Raw genomic sequence first — 19,421 nt, forward strand, 5'->3', positions numbered from 1 at the left:
TACACAGTCTGCTGAAGAGATAGTAGAGATTGTTCCATAGTTTCAGTGATAAAGAAAATTGCACGTGATACCTGACCACAGGACCTGAGGTATTTGGAAAGACCCATATGGAAAGCTGTGCCTGAGAAACTGAGAAATTTACAGGAATAGGATAGGAACAAAGAAAGATCCACTTGCACAGTGAAGTGAATGGAAAGACTTCATGAAGCCTGAGACATTGAAGAACAATCCTTTGATTAGTGTAAAAGTCCCAGTTTGACGGTGAGCATTTTTGCAGTCATTCTATGTATCATCAAAAATACTTAGAAGCCATAAAATAACATCTTACCTTCTGCAAGGCAAGTGAGGAAATGGAATTTTTTCCCTTTTCATATTGCAAAAACTCAACATCCTTCATCTATTTGTGTATGGCAAGAGATGAAGTCAGTATGCTTGGTATAATGGCAAATAAACCACTAATGCACAGGAGTTCAGCTATTTGTATACCTGAAGCAGCCAGGAATTGTTTTAGAGGTTGAAACCACAGCCAGGTAAATCCTGACACAGACAGCTATTGACCTCTGGAATTAACAGTTCTACAAAGGGAAGGCATTGGGACTGACTACAGCAAAGATACTGCACTTAATGAAACTGCTTATTTCTGTTTCCAGACAATAGCAGGCTCATTGAAATAATTATTCCAAGTATTCCTGCCTAACTAACTGAAACTGAGATACATTTTTGTACTGATAAAAATAACACGACAGTTTGGACATTTGAAATTCTTATTCTTGATTTAATTTTCCCTCAAACCTTACATTTGGCTTCTGTCTGAAACTATTTTATAGAATTTGGAAATAGCATATGTTTCATGTCTACCACTAGATCTTGCTTTACTGTTTGAAAACAGCATCCGGCATAGGTGAGCACTCTGTGTGCAAGAAATAACACAGATGCAGAAATAAGCACAATTCCTGTTCATTAAGAACAAGTGTATTTATGACAAGTGAAGGCATTTATGCCTTGGACAAAAATTAATAGTGTCAAGGAAAATTATTTAGACATGGGATTCATGTTCAGAATGGTATTTGCAAGTAAAGGGACTGTGCACTTCCAAGCACTTTGGGTGACATGTGGTGCATTGAGCTATGAGGGCAATTAAGGTGACACTTTTTTGTTTCTTACTCTCTAGACACATATGTCTGGGCCAACCACAAGGAGGACCTTGTCCCTATCAACTGAAATGTGTGATATTGAGCAGAAATCTAGTTGTTCTTAGCTGCAACACTGACTCATAAGAAATATTTTATGCAACACTCAGCAGAAGAGATGATATGGCAAACAGATGAAATACATAAAAAGAAATCAGACAGAGTTTATGAGAGTAAGTGAAAGTGTCAACTTGCAAATGGTATGTCTGGATGGAGTTATGGAAAACCATATGTACTAAAATCAAATAATAGGGGTAGGGGAAGACTGTATTTAAGAAAAAAAAATTAAAAAACATTAGCATGAGGCTGCTAAAATAAATTTATGACAGATTTCTTAATAAGAAGAAAAAGACTTTACTCTTACCTTTGAACAAAAACCCAAACAAACAACTAATTTTCTTAATTGCAATGATTAATCTTTCTATTAGCATTTGGGGCCCCGAAAAGTTTCTCTTAAAGAAACCCAAATAGCTAGAGACAATTCTCTCTCACTTTCTCACTAAAGTCAACTAAGTTTTTAGCCCTCAAGAAATACCTCTAATATAATGTTTTAGAACAGTAAGGTACTATTCAGAATAAGTTAGAGGCAGAATTTAATAGAAAATAAAAATATGAGTTCTATCTATAAACTGTTCACAAATTTAAATTAGAAACCCCACTGAATACAGAAAGGAATTAATTTTACCCAGACTATCAAGATTCTCCTAAGTTATATTCCTTTAAGGCTGTTGAGTCACTTACAGAGTGTATTCATGCAGAGTGATCATCTATTTAGATTTTGCCACTGAATTCAGCTAATCTAGGGTTTCATCATGCAAATGTGCGTGGGTTGCATGTGAACACGCTCATGTTACAGGATTGCAGAAGTACGTGAAAATGTTCTTATGAATCCTGAAGTGCCATCTGTTCTCTAGCTATTTTATCAAGACTCATTCTGTCTCTTCTAATTTTCTGCCTCAAAACAGCCAAATAAAAGAAAGTACCTCCTGCAACTAAACAAAAAACTGCCCATCTTCATCTGCAGCATTCTTCTCACTGAATGCCTCTGGAAGCGACGTGCCTGTGGTAAGTGGCAGGTGTTTTAAGTCCAGCACAGACTGATTTCAGTTACCACATACATCCAACCACAGCAATCTATGTATTTCCCTGTCTGGATTGATTTTTTTTTTTTAACCTTCCAAATTGCTTCAAACAGCTACTTTCAAGTGTATGCAAGATTAATGCAGTAACTGGAGTTAAAATGCTTACTTGCTTCTTTTATTATGCATTCCCATCCTCTGGGATACCAGTACAGCAAACCCAATGACACCTTCCCTGTAGTTGTGATCTTTGTAATATTTGTCACAAAAGTGATTGTTGGCCATTTTCCCCAGATCACCGACTTTTGCCCCCTGTTGAAATAAAGACTCTGCCAGTCGTTTAGTGGTTAAAATCATGACCCGTAAACTTTAAAATTATGTTTAAGGTATTTCGATTTACCCAACATCCTCAAATTGACCATAGAATTTCAGTTTAACGTGTGAAGTCCAAATAAAAAAAAAAACAAACAAAACCAAACAAGCAAATAAATAATAAACAAATGGCATGTCTAGAGTCATCACAATTCAATTCAGTAGCTTAGTATAGTGTATAAAAAACCCAACCCCAAACTAAACTAACTAACCAAAAAAAAAATCAAAAAACCTCCACAAAGCCAAAACCATCAAACACGTCAAGTCAGGACTGCAGTAATAAGGAAAATCACAAGGAGGCAGGCAAACATCACAATCAATTACAAGCATGAGAAATAGGAATTAAAATGTATACTCCAGAGAAATGAAGATCTCAAAAAGGATAGGTAGCACTTTTTCATTTCCTCATGCAATAAAAACTAATAAAAATGAAACATTTCTGGATACCTTAACAAAGAACTGAATACCATGTATTTTATGCTTGCAGATTTATCTTTGGGAAGAACTAAAAAATATATGACACTGTAGGGGATCTTCTGCATGACTAGTCAGTGTCACAAATACTTTGACTTTTAGATGGTTTTCTGCCTTCTGTGAATTTATTCAGGATTAGCAGCTCCCTCATTTGGTTTGGCACTGTCAAGCAAGCAAAAGAAAATTCAATAGTTTTAAACTGAGGGTCCTAACAAAAGAATACCAGAAAGATTTGAATTTTTCTGGACATTTTCTGGACACTTTCAGATGCAGAAACTGCCTACATATTTTTGCACAAAAAAATTCAATAATGCCTTTACTACTCAGGCTTTTTACTTCTTCATGGTATCACTTTCAGGAATGGCAAGTGCTGAGGTGTCTGATCCAAACCATAATAGAAAATAATGTGTAATGACTATAACACTATTTCACTTCCTGAAATTTATGAGATGTAGGTTTAATTATAAGCTCTAAAGACATATTTTCACATGTCCTTCAGCAAGTAAATATATTGTAATTCTATACTTCAAGTCTCTAGGCTTGGCATAACAAGACTTATTTGTTCCAGTTCATCTGTGTACAGGCTTGCTGGCTAGTCAAAGGTAGGAACTGTGAATATATGTGGATAAAATATCAACATTAAAAAGTACAGTTTCTGATAATTGAGATAAAACCAGTCAGAGGGTAGCTATATTTGAAATTAGGAGTTTTTAAGATTTAGCATATGCATAACATAACTCCTCACTGAATGTTTGCAGATGAAATTGGTCCACACTCAAAATATAGAGCTGTCTATATGTTCCTGAAGATGAAGAATTTATAGTACACAGTTTCAATGTGCACTAGCTCTTGCCTTACTGTGACTGCAGTTTATTAAAATAAACATATAAAAATAAAGAAACAAACATAAAAGAACACCACCAACATGATGCATGGCAATGATGGTAGTTATGAAGTTTAAATTAAAGTGAGTCTGTAAAACTGGGGAAGTTTCATTCATATGACTACACTGGCCTGTGGAGATCATGTCATAAAATCCAGAAGTTATCCAGGAGAAGCTATAATATGCTTACAATCAGTTTATCCCTGCGCCAAAGAATGAATGTTCTTTTAAATAGCTTTTTAAAGCAATACAATATACTAGCCAGACATAAAGCCATTTGTCCTTGGTTGCTTAGCAATCCTAGAAGAGACATGTAAATAAATTCATCCAGCCTTTATTTCTGACTAATTCAAAATCACATTCTATTGTCTAATCATCGTAAATATATTTAACAATATGGTCCTTCAGAAGGAAACTATTATTTATACTATCCTCTACAAAAAGACTCATTAAAATGTGGCTATACTGAGGATATTGCTTACAAGACTCTCTTCTAATAGCATCACCAATTAATAAATAAATTGAGATAAATCTACTGTTTTCAAGCATGGGTTATACTTCAGTAATTTAATCCACCTACTCTTCCTCCATCTTTCCTCTACAGGGTGTTTATTTCCTGTACTTTCCATAACCTAACCCACAAGCTTCATGGAAGTCTGCTCCCTGGATTACAGGTGAGAGAAAATTAAAACCTAAGGAATAGAAGCACAAAGGAACGAGCATCGAAACAGAGAGGAGTGCAAACCTTATTTTTACAAGTGCCCCATGGCAATCCAGTACTCCAGAATGGCAAGGAGAAAACAGGGAGCTGTTCCTGTTCCAATCTCCTAGCTGTCTTGTATTCTGAGGCCAGAATATTCCTCAAAGAGGTGCAGTACAATTTTAGTATCAGTTTAGTATCAGTCCAGTCAAAGCTATTGCTTAACATTTACATTAAGATGAAACACTGCATATGAACATTTGTTGTGGAGTAGCAGTAGCTGCTAATCCACATTCCTAAAAGTAATTTGGTAAATTTGCCCAAAAACCTAAGTTACAGTCTATTTCTACAGAAATGCAAATTAATTCCCATTAGACTGAAAGAGATTTTCCAGTCTGACTCTCTTCCAATAAGTTCTGGACCATGGTGTGAGGGCTTAGCCTTCAGTTGCTTCTGCTCATTGTGTAGGTGCAGCAGTAGCTGTAATCCCATCTCCTCCCACTAAGACTGTTCTGAGTTCCTAGGTTTCCACCACTCCAGACTCCACCTCCTTCCCTTGATGAGTTGCACCTACCACCCTTCCTATGTACAACAAGCAGTAAGGAACTCTGGATGCTGGACCAATGCCACTCTTTCTTCATCCTGGACTATAAAATGTATACTGTTAAAGAAGGAAGAGTACGTGGACAGAAGAACAAATCATGGGCAGAAGACTTCAGAAAAGAAAAATATTCCCCCTCCCTCCTGCCCCCCCCCATATTTATACAATTCCACTTCTACAGCTTCATTCAACTTGATGTCCTTCTTTTGGAAAATGCTCTCCTAGATTCGTAACCCTGTACTTTCATAAGCCTGTAGGTGGACCATGGTAAGGTTAAAAACATGAGCTGACCAACAATTAAGATTAAAGGTAATAAAGAGTATAAGTCTGTATATGCTCTGTTATTTGTTGTATGTCTCGTGAACAGAGAAAAATTAACATTTCTTTTTACTTGTAGAACAGTTATCTTTGAAAAACGCATCACTCGTATATTATATTTCACTCTTTGTCCCATTTTCTCCTCACCACAGCTCTGAGTGCCAGCAGTCTCTGCTAACATTGTCCTTTGGCCTCACTCTAATGTCAATTCACCAAAAAAAAACCAAAAAAAAACCCCAAAAAACAAAAACAAAACAAAAAAAATTAATTTATCCTTATATCTTTTAATAGCACTATGTTCCCACTGTGGCAAACTTCCAGCTCAATTTGCCTTTACATATAGGGTACATTACAAATGGAAGCAATCTTTATAGTTTCATGTGAATTGAAGAAAATATCTGAGAAACCCAAGGTCCCAAGAAGTGAGTACACTGCCAGCCAACTCTAGCCTGCAGTATCACTGCTTCCATTGACCTATCACTGGAAGAGGAGCAGCTTTCATGGGAAAATTATTTTGGAAAACTGGGAAATTTTTTCAGAGAAAAATATCAGTGAGCTGGCAATATTCCGGTAATATTCCTTCAAACAATACCAATTGTATTCATGAGAACTGTCAGGACTCTGTAAGGTACTTCAGAAGACCTATGCAAAGCACAGATAACCCATGATTCTGGTTGGCTGCCTACAGAGTGCCTCAGACTCCTTCTGTTTTATGATTCCTAGTTATGCTGGAAACCTTAGTCCATGTGCTTTTAGATAAAATTGAACAGGCAAAGAACAGAAAAGTCTCAAGGTATGTTTTCCAGTCTTATATACGAACAGTTAAGGGCAACACCAAAATGATGAAAACAGTTACACAGAAATCTGGAAACTGTCTCCTACCTCCATCCCCTGGTTTTTAAATCAACAGAGCTGCATGCATAAGCAAGAAAATTACATTTGGAAAGTATCTAGAGGCAGATTGTTTTATTAGATCTTGCTTGAATTTAGACTAGAGGTTATTCTTTTAAATTAGTAGGTCTGCAATAAATTTATTTAACTCCATGGATTTCATTAAAATGCCTTCTAATTTACACTGGGTTATGAAGGGAGAAAAGGGTGGCATAATTTCAATAATGTTTATCCTTAGGCTTAATTTTCTTTAAATAGTACAAAGCATTCTCTCAAAGTTTTCAAAATGATGTCAGTGTGAGTCTATGGGGCATGATGTTACAGAGTTGGAATGAAATTATGTCACTGCAAATCTATGAAACCAGCATTGTCAGTAATGAACCAAAGCTATACTAATGTGTTTTTAAAAAGTGAAAATCATCTGAATGGAATGAAAAACTTTAAATAAAATTAAGATATTGCAGATCGCAAACTATTTATCCAAGACTGCAGTCATTGGTTTTGACTACAGATCCAAATACACATATATATTTGGCTAGGTAGTCAAATCTAATCCAATGCCATGTGTAGTATTTTACATATTTCAAATCTACCATATCTCAAGTGACTTGACTAGCATGGAAGTCTTTGGGCCAAACTTGACCAGAGTATAAATAATACTGGGAATTAGATACCAAGTACATCAATTGGAGAAGAGTACAAATGGCTGGAAAATTTAAACTAGCATACTAAGTGGACACAATTTACCCTTGCTGCAATGTGAAAGCAGGAAATCCACAACTGGTCATTCTCCCAGCTTCTAAAAATAGCCATCCAAATGCAAGTCAGAGGTGAATTAGTTGCATTTATGAGGCAAGCATGAGCAGAAGTTAACATATGACAACATGGCTGCATGATATTTCACTGATACCAACTTTTCTTGCTACATCTTTTTCTTTCCTTTATGGGCCCAGATTAGCACTTGCCATCATCTTGAAGCAAATTTCTAATATATTTGAACTTAAAATGGGTTTGCTCTGTAATTGTATTGCCACAGAGAAATTAAGGATTGGCATTTCAGCTTAAAAAATGTATGACTTTCACATATTGAAGTTCACTGTTTCATTTCATACACATCCCTATTTTGCCACAGTCATTACACCCATTTTTTGAATCTCCTTACCAGATCCATGTGTATATCCTTACACTATACTCCATTAATACTGAACATAACATACAAATTAGAACTATTTTATTTCTCAGACACATTAATAAATCTTACTTATGCCCTAAACTGTACACATATAAATCAATTCAGAACTTTTTTTTATTCAGGCTTTTATTCTAAACTGCTTAAACTGTAAATAAATTTCAGCTGAAATCAGTCTCATGTAGTTTGGTGTGTTAATGTTGAATTTTTAACTGCTTTGACACAAGACAAGATATTTCACATGGACACAAAACTGCCAGTTAGGCAAATTTGGGCAATAAAAGACAAAATATTGATGTTCTTGTTCCCGACAGCCCTACTTTGACAGCACATTTGATACTAACTTTGTTCATAATCCTCACTTTTCCACAAGACAGATCCAGGAAAAATCATGGTAATACTATCACTTTTGTTCTGTATAATTCCAAGTTTATCTTTGGAATGCTTTCCAGGAGTTTACTGTACTTTCATGACACTTGTGAGGGGCTGACCAGGTGCCAAGCCCTGAAATCCATTTAAAGTGCACTAAATGTTACCAAAAAACCACACTTCCTTGGCATGACATTTTAAAGATAAAAAATTGATGGGGTTAAAAGGAGAATCAGACTCAAAGAATGCACAGATTTTTCATATTGTGCTATTTTTCTGTGGGGTATTTAATAATTTTAGGACTCTGGTAACTCTCTTGACACAGGAATGAATTATTTAAAGTTAGTATTAGTAATTCAGTTTAGTTTTGATAGCTGCTAGCTGTAACCTGACAGCACTTCAATTCAGTCACATGGAAATTCCCTGTTGTATATATTCTAGCATGCTGGATCTCTTTGCACTCATCAGTTTTATATCTTTCTGCAAATACCAGAAGAAACATCGTTCTAGGTTCTGGCAAAGATCTTGGAAAGGGAAAATGTGCTAGTTGCCAAAAAGACACTGATTACTCTAACAGAGTAGCCCAGAGTTTCTATCCTTTCCCTTTTAATATGTAAACTTGTTTCTGATTTAGAACTGATTCCTGGCAAAGGTGTTTTCCTCAGTGCTCATTTGTGCATAGCTAGGCTCTATGTTGACTCTCATCTTAGAGAACACAAACCACTTTTCACTTACTCAGAAGCATGAATAAATTTTATAACATTTAGTCCTGTACTTCAGGACAGGAAGGCAGAGTGAGCACACATAATAGGAACAGAAGCAGTACTTCTATTGCATGTATGCTTTTAAATCATGACTGCAATAGCAAGAATTATGTAAAACTCATTTTTAAAAATGTAACAAAAAGAAGAGCTACGTTTAGACAAATCCAGTATGTATGAATCAAATATGCAAGTATTCTTGCATCCTTCAATACTTCATCCTTAGATTTCACTTCTTTCAGAGATGTACTTTTTAATTCTTGCCAGAATAATAGATTTTTCCTTTGATAAGGTGATCAGGCGATGCTTTGGTAAGCCTGAAAAAGCAATGGAAACATTCTTGACTGAAATGCCTTCTCAAATCTTGTCTGTTGTTCATTGCTGCTACATCTGAACTGTGCACTAGACAGTGCTTCCTCTGTTCCACACCTGCATGATGTGCCCTGGCCATATCTTAATCCATGAGAAGGCAAGATTTCTTTTTTAACCTTACCTCTCCTCCTGTTTTCAGGTTATCACAGAGGAGGCTGCATGCTCCATCTGAACATTTAACAAACCTTGTGCGTCCAAAATTTTACCTACTTCATATTCTAAACACAGACCTGACTAGGAACCACTGTTGCAGTTTCTAAAAATTTCAGTTGACTGTCTACAGGTCTGTTAAATCTTTAAGCTTTATTCAATTTTTATTGAGGAACCAGTTTCCCAACTGGCACTGAGGAAAGTAATTTCTACAGAATCTTTGTGCACTGATCTTTGTCTTCACAGTGTCTCTCCCTATATGCAGTTTAATAGACACTTTCCATTATAGCGCATTTGTTCTGCAAAACAGTTTGACTAGATTAAAAATTAGCATGCAGACATAAATATTTCAAACTCAGGGCCGAAATAGAGAAGGTTAAATCAACATTTCCTTCTTGCATTTGCCATACTTAAAAGGTACAGTTCTCGCTTTTAATTCACTTGGATGTCTAAAAACTACCCAGTTAACATATTAACTCTCCTTGATGTATTTTGAGTTGACATCACCTAAATTTTTAAATTTTTAGTCAAAAGACTAGGTTTCACAGATAGTAGTATGGCACATGTGCCTTTGTGCACACCCATGTGTAACTGTGTGCACACACAAACACACTCACATAAAATACATGAGGTACCCTGTGCACAGGTAAGATGGGGTGTAAAGCACACAAGAGCTCCTAAATGCAAACATATGTGCTTAGTTGGTAGATCATAATAGATCTTCATAACATTTTTTCCACTTCTGTGCTATGAATAAAGCAAAATGATTGTCTCTTGTAAAACAAAGCTTCTTCAGACTGCAGAAACTATTAAGTTAGTATTAGCTTTTGTTCTCAAAAGGCTTTAGTTTTTAAACAGTTTTTGTTATTATGTTAATCTTGAAAGTGAAAACTAATTGTTAGGACAAGACTTTTAGTTCTAATTGCATCATGGATAGCCCCAAGCAGTAGCTGTAAACAGAGATAAAGCTACAGAGATCTTTCCCTTAGACATGCTTTGCCAATGCTAAGCACCAGTGCTGAGAAATTCTTTCCAGGTAACTTTCCTCTCAAAGTACCTCCTGAGCAGTTATTATGAATTTTGAACAGTTAAAGAAACATGAATGTGAAGATCACAGTGTAAAATGTAATTATGCCTATTTTCACATCAATATAATCTTTCATCATCAGGATACTCTTAGTTTTTGAACTGGACTCTTTACTTCAATATTAGCAAAAAGGGAATATTACATAAAAATTCCTGAAGTATTAAATGTTGATACATTCATATTCACTAGAATCTGCAAAAAATTACTTGATGGCTTGAAGTCAAATACAGCCAGAGTCCTGGCTTCAAAAAATACTCATTGAGGAACCTTTTAGATATACATATATACACACTGCCAGACCTGCATCAAACACATGATCTCCGTATTTCCTACAGCAAAGATTTCATGCCACAGCCACCATGGTATATAGCACAAAGCTTTGAGCTTCAAGGCATCTCCTCTGGCTCAAACCTCAGGCCAGTTTTTGGACTAAATGGAAACAAGAGTAGAGAACAGACAGAGTGAGAGAAGCACCATCACAAGCCTTGTCAGTGTGTTACAGACATATTGCTTTTCACCAGTCTGAAAGAAGGGATGTGGATGCCTTGCACATTTAAGAAAAAGCCTTTGCCTTACTATTCTGTATATACTGAGATACTCCAAAAGCACTGTTTGCTTATTTGTCCTCAATACTTTTTTTGTACTGATGGGATTTCCTGAAGCACTGAGAACCACCTTTACTTCTCAGAGATTTAATTTTTTTGGTGCTGTTTGAAAGGGACTCAGGGCTAGGTCAAGACTGAATACTAAAATGGTAATAGCTAATTAAAAAAAACCCTGAACAAAACCACATCTCCTTTGCTATTTCTTTTCCTAAGCTGGAAATGTGTTTTAAAATTAGGCCAGTAAGACTGTAACCCTGAGTAAATTAGCTATATTATAGCTGAATCTAACAAAATTATACACAATTATCAATACATGCCAACCAGGTTTTCATGGCCTCCTTCAAAATCTGGGTTTATGTCCAGAATTGCTAAGAATTGTTAAGTAGGACTTTCTATAGTATCTTTTGCAAACACTATATTAAATTTAAAAACAAAACAGAAAAAAAAAATTCCACCACTCTAGCAAAGACTAAAGAGAAGGAGGGAGGCAAGAACACCACTGAAATTTCTGAAAAACTGAGTTTTTTGCAGCCTAGCATTTTACTTGATTTATGTGAGTTGGGTTTGAAGGTTCTACACAGAATTCTGAATACTACCATGGTTCTACACCTTAGACACAACAGAAATACACGTAAAAAGAAAAATTAAAATAAAAATTCAAAATATCTAAAATACATTTAAAACATATACATTTTGACTGAGAAATGTTTTAGGTTAGGAATTTTTAAACCCTATTATATAAAGAATTCAATTTATTGTTCAAAACAGTATTTAAGTATTATCTTCAATGACAGTGTCTGAAAATAAGTGAGCTATATTAGTTTAACTGGGCTTACAATAGGCTAGCTAATGGCAACATGTTTCTCACGTCTGATATGGGAAGCAAAACCTGAGCTACAAAAAGAACAACTGCTTCAACAATTTTTTATGTGTTCCCTTGATGGAAACCAGGAGGTATTTTGGAACCTAAAGCAATACCAGTTTAGTTGAGCTCAGATATCTTCTAGGGAAAGCAACATGCTAAATGTTACCAAGAGCAAAATGGTATCAAAAGGTTAAATATCTGTGTCAGTTAAAAACAAAAAAATTCAAATAGAAACTAATTTTGTGACTTAGCTGGGCCGCCTTTAAGTGACCTATTGATATGCTCCATGTAAAATCACGCTAGAAGAACAGGGCCAGGAAGCCATCAGTTGGTTGCCAAGCCAAAAGGCCCTGGCTACTCCTGTCTTTGAATCTCCCTGCCACACCAGAACCACTTGCACCAGCCCAGATCCATCGTTATTCCAATGGAAAGATTCAAAATTGTGTCTGGACTCCAGATCGAAATTCAGTGTGTAGAGATCAAATATTCCTTGACATCTTCATTCAAGAGGAAAAATAAAAATTAAGAATTCAGGAAAAGGAAGGATTTAAGATGGGGGGTTGCAGGGGCAGAACACAGATGAGGTAGAAACCTTTACAGGTAGTCTAACACATGAGAAACTTTGACACAGAGGCAGAAACCCATTTCCTTCATATTTAAAAAGTCATTGACATTATTAAAACTTACTTCAAATGAGACAGAAAATTATCATGGTTATGGATTTGCCAGACTATTATAAATATATCTCCTTATGAATAAATAATTACCCTTAAATACATTAAAGTTCATGTTAAGCTACCGTGGTATCATGCTAAAGGTTGAGAAAAGCAAGATTGTCCCAGTCAGTAAACACAGCAGAGGAAGCAGCAATTTTCCTTATGCTGTGTTGTGATAAGGGGTAATGGTTTTAAACTGAAGGGAGAGTTGATTTAGATTAGATATAAGGAATAAGTGTTTTACAACGAGGGTGGTGAGGCCATGGCACAGGTTTCCCAGAGAGATCGTGTATGTCCCATCCCTGGAAACATTCAAGGCCAGGATGGATGGGTGAGCAAGCTGGTCTAGTTGAAGAAAACTCGGCTTATAGGAGGAGGTTAGACTAGATGACATCTAAGGCTCCCTACCAAACCAAACCATTATATGATTCTATTTATTAATGCAAATTTAAAAATTACTTAACTTCATTTCAGTATTATTTACAAAAGCAATCACAACCTAGTAAGTAACACAAATGCCATGTTTTGGGTAACAGTTCTGGCCCTCTTCTGAATAGTAAAAGCTTCAGAGCGAGCTGCATCTCGTTGATTAGAGAAGAGGTATATTCTTAAGACTGCAAAACCTAAAATATCTAGCAAAATATCTAATAAATTCCACAGCAAATATGCATCTAAATAGAGTGTTTATAACTAAAGCACTTCAGCATCTGTTGCCATGATTGAAATAATATCTTAATAAAATAAGACAATTTTAATGACCTGGTATGTGGAATTTTATGGGGGGGAAGTGGAGGGGGGAACTTGAGTTGTATTTTAAACCTTTAGGTAAATCCAATTTTCATGAGTAATCTATAGCTGGTCTTCAGTTTAGTAGTTGCTGGTTTTTGGTAAATACACTTAACTGTTAACTCTGGGATCTCCCAAGTTTACTAATCTTTGGCAAAGAAAATGTTTTCTGTGTTTAAAGCTTCGTTATAGCAACATATTCTTGTTTTGTTCGGAGTTTCAAAAATCAGTGACAACAAAAAGAGTAAAAGATCTTTTAGATCTCAACGAGATTTGTAAAACAAATTGTTTTAAAAAAAGTATTTAAAAAGTGTTAGAAATGTGAGCATTCACCATTTTAAAAATCAAAATATAGGGGAAAGTTTGTTTTTGTGTACAGCTAACCCTCAATGAAATAGTTCATTACTAGAAGACATATTGAACTATATTGTTTTCAGAAGGAGATAAATAATGGCAACTGCATATTCAGTTTTAACTCCAAATTCCACATTAAGATAGAAGTTTTACCCCTTGGTTTGTGTGGGCTACCACTGACTTCAGGGTATTTCTAACAACTTGAACCCATCTCTAAGTTAGTACTTATTTTGTAGCATTCATGTGATAATTAAGAAACTTTTAATCAAGACAAAAATGAAGTAATTACATTTTCCTTAATGTTCTGTTGCTAAAGGAGAGAAACTACACAGCAAACTTCAGTGAAAATTCATTTTTTGATGCACAAAGCATGCAAGTGGTCTTGGACTCAAACTTCTAATGTAGAGAAGAAAATAAACAAAACCAAAGAAAATAAAGTCAGGATCAAATGGTGACCTTTGTTGGGCATTTGTGATTTCTGCTGACAGAGGTGCCATGGAAGCACAATTCTGGTCCCACGTGAACTGGCACAGCCACTTGATACAGCTATTTCCATTTGTGATATACAAGGAGGTGACCAGCTCAAGAAGAGAAACAGTAACTCACACTCACAAGTCTAGGATCTTACAGATCACAGACTTGTGGAACTACTAAAACCTGTATTTTAATCTGTTCATGTATTTTGATCATGAACTAAATTTTATACAGTTCAGCACAAATAGCTTGAAGGGCAAGTTGTCATTATATTAGAATAACATATATAAAATTTGAGTGCACTTAACCTTAAAATCTCTTTCCTTAATTCTACCTTAATGTAGGCAACAATATTTGCAAGTCACTTTAAATTATTTACATTAACAAGTGGAATTTAAAATATGAAGTAAAAATAGCTATTAATACTATCCTAAATTGTTAGAAGAAAATTATATTTGAAAGGAATTTTTTTATATGTTGTAGTTAGATAAAAATCTAAAAATCTGCACTGAAAAAGCATTATTCAATATATCCTAAGAGTATTATTTCTATGTTATTGCAATATAAGAGAGATACACTGAATTTATCATGACTGTTTCATAGTCTTTGAAATAGTCTAGACTAATAAATAATTAAAGGACATAACTGTTGTAGATAAAGGTCTCATTATTTTATTCCTTTGCTACCATAAGAGTTTCTTGTTAAATAATTCTTTTTATTTTTTGAAAGATAAATCTATTCCCACTGACTGACGCAGATGCAGCTAATGTTTGGGTTTCTTTTCTTTTAAAGTTGTAGCATAACATCTCAAAATAGAATGTAAATAAATCAATGTAAAAAGCATCCCCAAAATTCATAACAAAAATATATCCAATTGACAGTTTAATTTTTACATTTTTAATCTGAAAGATAAATAATATAAAATGCTATGTAACTCTGTAGTTTGATTATCAATTCCATTAACCATCATAGAAAATAGAGAGGAATTTCTTGTTCCTCTCCACTGAAAGAACCCTGAAGATGAGATGAAGGCATCCCTCTGACTCTCCCCCCCCCACCCCAAAAAAAAAAAAAAAAAAAAAAAAAAAAAAAAAAAAAAAAAAAAAAAAAAAAGCCACCAAAGCCTTTTAAGAGAACAAAAACCAAAAATAAAAATTCGACTTCTCCTATCTCCCTAGAAAGAATGGGTATGTGACAGCTTCTGCTAGCAAAGACAAAATCCTACTGGAACAGTTGATAAACTCTCTGCCATGCAAATCACCACTATTCTCATTAAAATACAACGTTCTGTATTTCAACTTGAGAAAGGATTTGGAAATATTTATTACTTTTCCTCTGGTCAGAACTAGAAGGCGTCAGAGAGGATAAAGTCATCAATAAACACGTGGGATAAAATCCTGCTGTGTTGATATATTGCAAAAAGTACTTTATATGCATATTGCCAGAGGTGGAGTTTAAAAATGAAATATAGCAGATATAGTTTTTGGTGAACAACATGAATACTTACAAAGTGTAACTGAATATAACGAGAGGAAAAAACTTGCTTTCACACTGACAAGAGAATGACACAGAAATAAAATATTTCTAAGAACGCACTCTAACTTCCTCATGTTTTTTTAGGAATAGAAAGGTAAAACCACAATGGATTAAATATTTTAAAAGCCTACATACCACTTTTTGTTAAATCATGGCCAGCCCATTTCTAGGCAGAACCATCATTCCTGAGTCAAGATATAAAGCCAATGGGAAATTCCCATGTAGGCTAAGATTTCTCTAAGAGTATTACACTAAAGCTAAGGAATATAGCAATAGGTAATCAATGCATTTCCATGCCTGAATCCTAAACCTCCAATGACAATCCCTTATGAACAGTGCAGCAGCTTTGGTTAACAGATGCCACCACATAAGCCACATTTTTCTTCTCTCCAGATGGCAGCAGGAGTTACGTTTACAGTAGGAAAGTATACTGTACACACTGTATATCATAAAGAATCAGGTGGGATTTTTTTCCTTTTCAATTAGCATTGTATAGTAATCATCTAAACCTACAGTGAAGAATATTAACTTAAATTCACCATAAAAATATTTTAGCATTCTTCTATAAAAGACAGATATACTTACCTTGACTCTGTTAAAAGTATTTCCATTAGTGTCATACCTAGTCAACTCACCAAAGAAGAAGCTTAAAGAAATGTAAAGCTCAGTGCTACCTTTAAAAGCAACACTGCAAATAGCAGCTTCTCCATTTCCAAAGCATCAGTTTTACTGTTTTCTAAACCGCGAGCACATGCTGCTGTCCCATCACTAATGCAGAATATAGTCTTGTCTAGTAAATGTCAAATGGATTCTTATAAAATGATTAATCTAGTCAACAGAAACACAAAGTAATAACTGAGAGAAAGGAAATACTTTTCCCCACTAACATTTTCAGTAAAAACGTATAGGATGAATCCTTAGTTCTCAACAATACGCTATAAATAAAGGTCTTTTTGTTTTGAAAATTCTTGTCTGTAGATTAGTGGTGAACTTGATTAGCAGTCTACATGGGTTCTTAGCTGTGGAGATGCTGGTCCATTACCTGTAACGTAAAAGGAGTAAGAGAAGCAAAAAAAGAAGAGGGAAGTTATATAATTTGGCCTATTTTTGTATTCGCGGTATTGAGGGGAAAAAAAAAGTCTAAAATAATGAGATCAATACTACGTATTTTTCTAGCTTTGTTATTCATCTTTATTTACCTTTAAAGTATTGACAATTTTTTTTTGTATAATTAATTACCACACAGAAAATACTTCTGGTGCTGTTGTGCAGGCTAACTTTACCCTAGTTTATTCTTGCCAGAAAAGGAAACTCCCCATTACACCTGGGGAATGTCTTGCTTTGCCATCTTTAGCTCTTGCTAAGGAAATCAGCTGAATTTTAGCGTGATACTTTCAGACACAAAGCTTCAGAATACTCTATCCTAGCCTCCTCTTGAGAAGAATTCTCTTTCTACTAATTTCAGGTAATGTAATATTGTTATAACTTCAGTTCTAGAAGCCTAAATTATAAATACTAAGGCAGAAAATTACCACAGGTAATTTTCCAAGAACTAGAATGTTACTCTTCTTGAAGATGCATTACACCCTAAAAAAGCACAATATGATTTGCCCAAAATTTTTCTTGTCTCCAAATGGAGTTTTCATTGTGCAATAATGAATAGAGGGAGACACTTGGAATTAAAGAAAACACGGTATTTGATTGTCCACAGAAGGAGGTCACTGAGGCAAACAAGTCAAGCTAGTGAGAAAAATTGCAGAGCTATTGCACAGCCTGTCAGTTCCACTGAATCTGAATATTGCATCAAAGATATATTCTGTAAAAAAATTTCCACCAAGTCTAACAAGAACTTCATCGGGTGAAAGTAAAAAGGAGTAACTTCAACATTTTTCCATTAAATTAGGAGCTAATCATTTGACTTACAAAGGGTTTTTTTTGTAAAGAAGTTTCTGATGAACCCTTTCAAAGTTCTAGACATTAAATTAACGTGATTGGCTGCACAAATGCAGTACATCAGTGAAAAAAGGTAGAAAATTAAATCAAGAGGGGCAAAAAATATGTATTAAATTTCTCATACTTTATACTCAGTGAAAGTTAGTCAACTATTTAACTAGAAATGTCAGTTCTTCAAAGGACCAGATAGTGGAGCTGTAGCTGCTTTTTTATTGAGTGCAAAACCAGCATCATCAGGCACAAAGTGAAGAGAGAGATGTCCACGGGCTTCTGTCTCCATGGAGGCACCTACGCCTAAATAAGAAAAGCTGCAGGCAGGAAGGGGAAAAAAAATAAAGAATAAAGGGAGAGGCAGGAGAGAAAGGGTAACTAAAAGAACAAGCAAGGTGCAACTTAAGCTGGAGCAGGGCAGGGTTCTGCCTAATGTCAAAAGATTAATGGTAGAGTATAGAACAAAATGGATTTCCTGACAGTTCTATAGGCAGCACTCAATTCCAGCCATCCCACTGACACCTTCAGTATCACTGTTTGTCCAAGAGCTTTTGAGTCCTGTGGAGTGAATTTTACTGGCCCTTTAAGGATCTTTTTCTTTTTAAGCAATACATGAAACCTGAGAAGGTTGAGAAGAATTCCACCTTCAGTAGCACAAGTGAGACTGAAATCTTTTCTGTGATTGTAAAGCTGTTGGAGAGGAATTGGCACAGAGTAAAGAAGTGCCCAGCTGAAAGGTCTCCAAAACCACCTTGTATTGGGCATAAACTAGGGCTGGACTTCAGACATGCCTTTCCCCTTGTCTTTTGCAGTCTTGAGTTGAGAATTACTGTAGTTGTCTACAAACACAAAGAAGACTGAGATTAGAAGCCCAAAGAGACCAATGACTGTTGTGGTCCTGGGGCCAAGATGTGTTTTCAGAATTCACTCACAAGATCCCAGGCATCCCACTGTACCTCCTTTGGAGTTAGGGTAATTTAAAACTCCTGATGTGCCCATGGTTTTGACATTTTAAACACCCTGGAAAGTTATTTCTTATGGATAAAGCTTAGGAAAGGATTTTCACTGCTAAAAACATAAACTTGGAGTGAAGGTATTGAAAATGAAGGTATTGAAATATTGGAAGTGAATAGGCCTGGGAAAAGCAGAACAACTGTGACAATCTTTGGAATAAAGACAAAAAAAAAAAAAAGCTAGGAAAATTATGCTGAAGGAAAAACAAAAGACAGAAACACACCATACAAAAGCTATGAGTACAACTTATGCATTTGAATTGGAAAGGCAGAGCAAAGCATTTCAGTCTTGTGATCCATATAATCAATCTGCTTTCTATTTCTCCTTCTTTCCAGTTCTTATATGCTATATGATACATCATCCCTAGCTGGATGGTTTTGAGTAAAATGTACTTCCATATTTATACACAAGTACATCTTTCCCACCAGGAAAAGGCAATGGTGCATACTAGACTGTCTGCAGAGGGATTTTTCTATATATATTTATAAAAACATATATATTACACATATATTATGTCAGTCAATCTGAAAATAATGTTTCTACACAGGTACTATAGCAGGTAAATAACACCTTTCCTTTCCTGGGATTTAGAAGAAGAAAGTATTAAATAAGCATTTTATTATTACTATAGTAAAATAATGTTACATGATCTTAATTATTAAGAATACAAGGTCAAATATTTAAGAGCAAT

At 35.1% G+C, this 19,421-nt stretch overlaps 1 protein-coding gene across 6 annotated transcripts in view; it reads right to left on the reverse strand.

The window, feature by feature from the left end:
- The window catches only part of GAS2 (growth arrest specific 2), an 86,080-nt gene that overhangs the window by 12,615 nt on the left and 54,044 nt on the right, over positions 1–19,421 (reverse strand). Inside the window, exon 8 of one of the 6 annotated variants that reach the window (XM_041463269.1) lies at positions 16,773–16,814. The exons of 4 other annotated variants lie outside the window; for them this stretch is intronic. In XM_041463269.1, the coding sequence (XP_041319203.1) occupies positions 16,788–16,814 (27 nt within the window). In that variant the 3' untranslated portion in view covers positions 16,773–16,787. Of the gene's footprint in view, positions 1–16,772; positions 16,815–17,901; positions 18,034–19,421 lie in introns of those variants that run through there. One more of the 6 variants, XM_041463268.1, reaches the window with a different exon arrangement.

The sequence above is a fragment of the Pyrgilauda ruficollis genome, unplaced genomic scaffold, assembly GCF_017590135.1.
Source record: "Pyrgilauda ruficollis isolate IOZ18807 unplaced genomic scaffold, ASM1759013v1 scaffold163, whole genome shotgun sequence".
Classification (NCBI taxonomy): domain Eukaryota; kingdom Metazoa; phylum Chordata; class Aves; order Passeriformes; family Passeridae; genus Pyrgilauda; species Pyrgilauda ruficollis.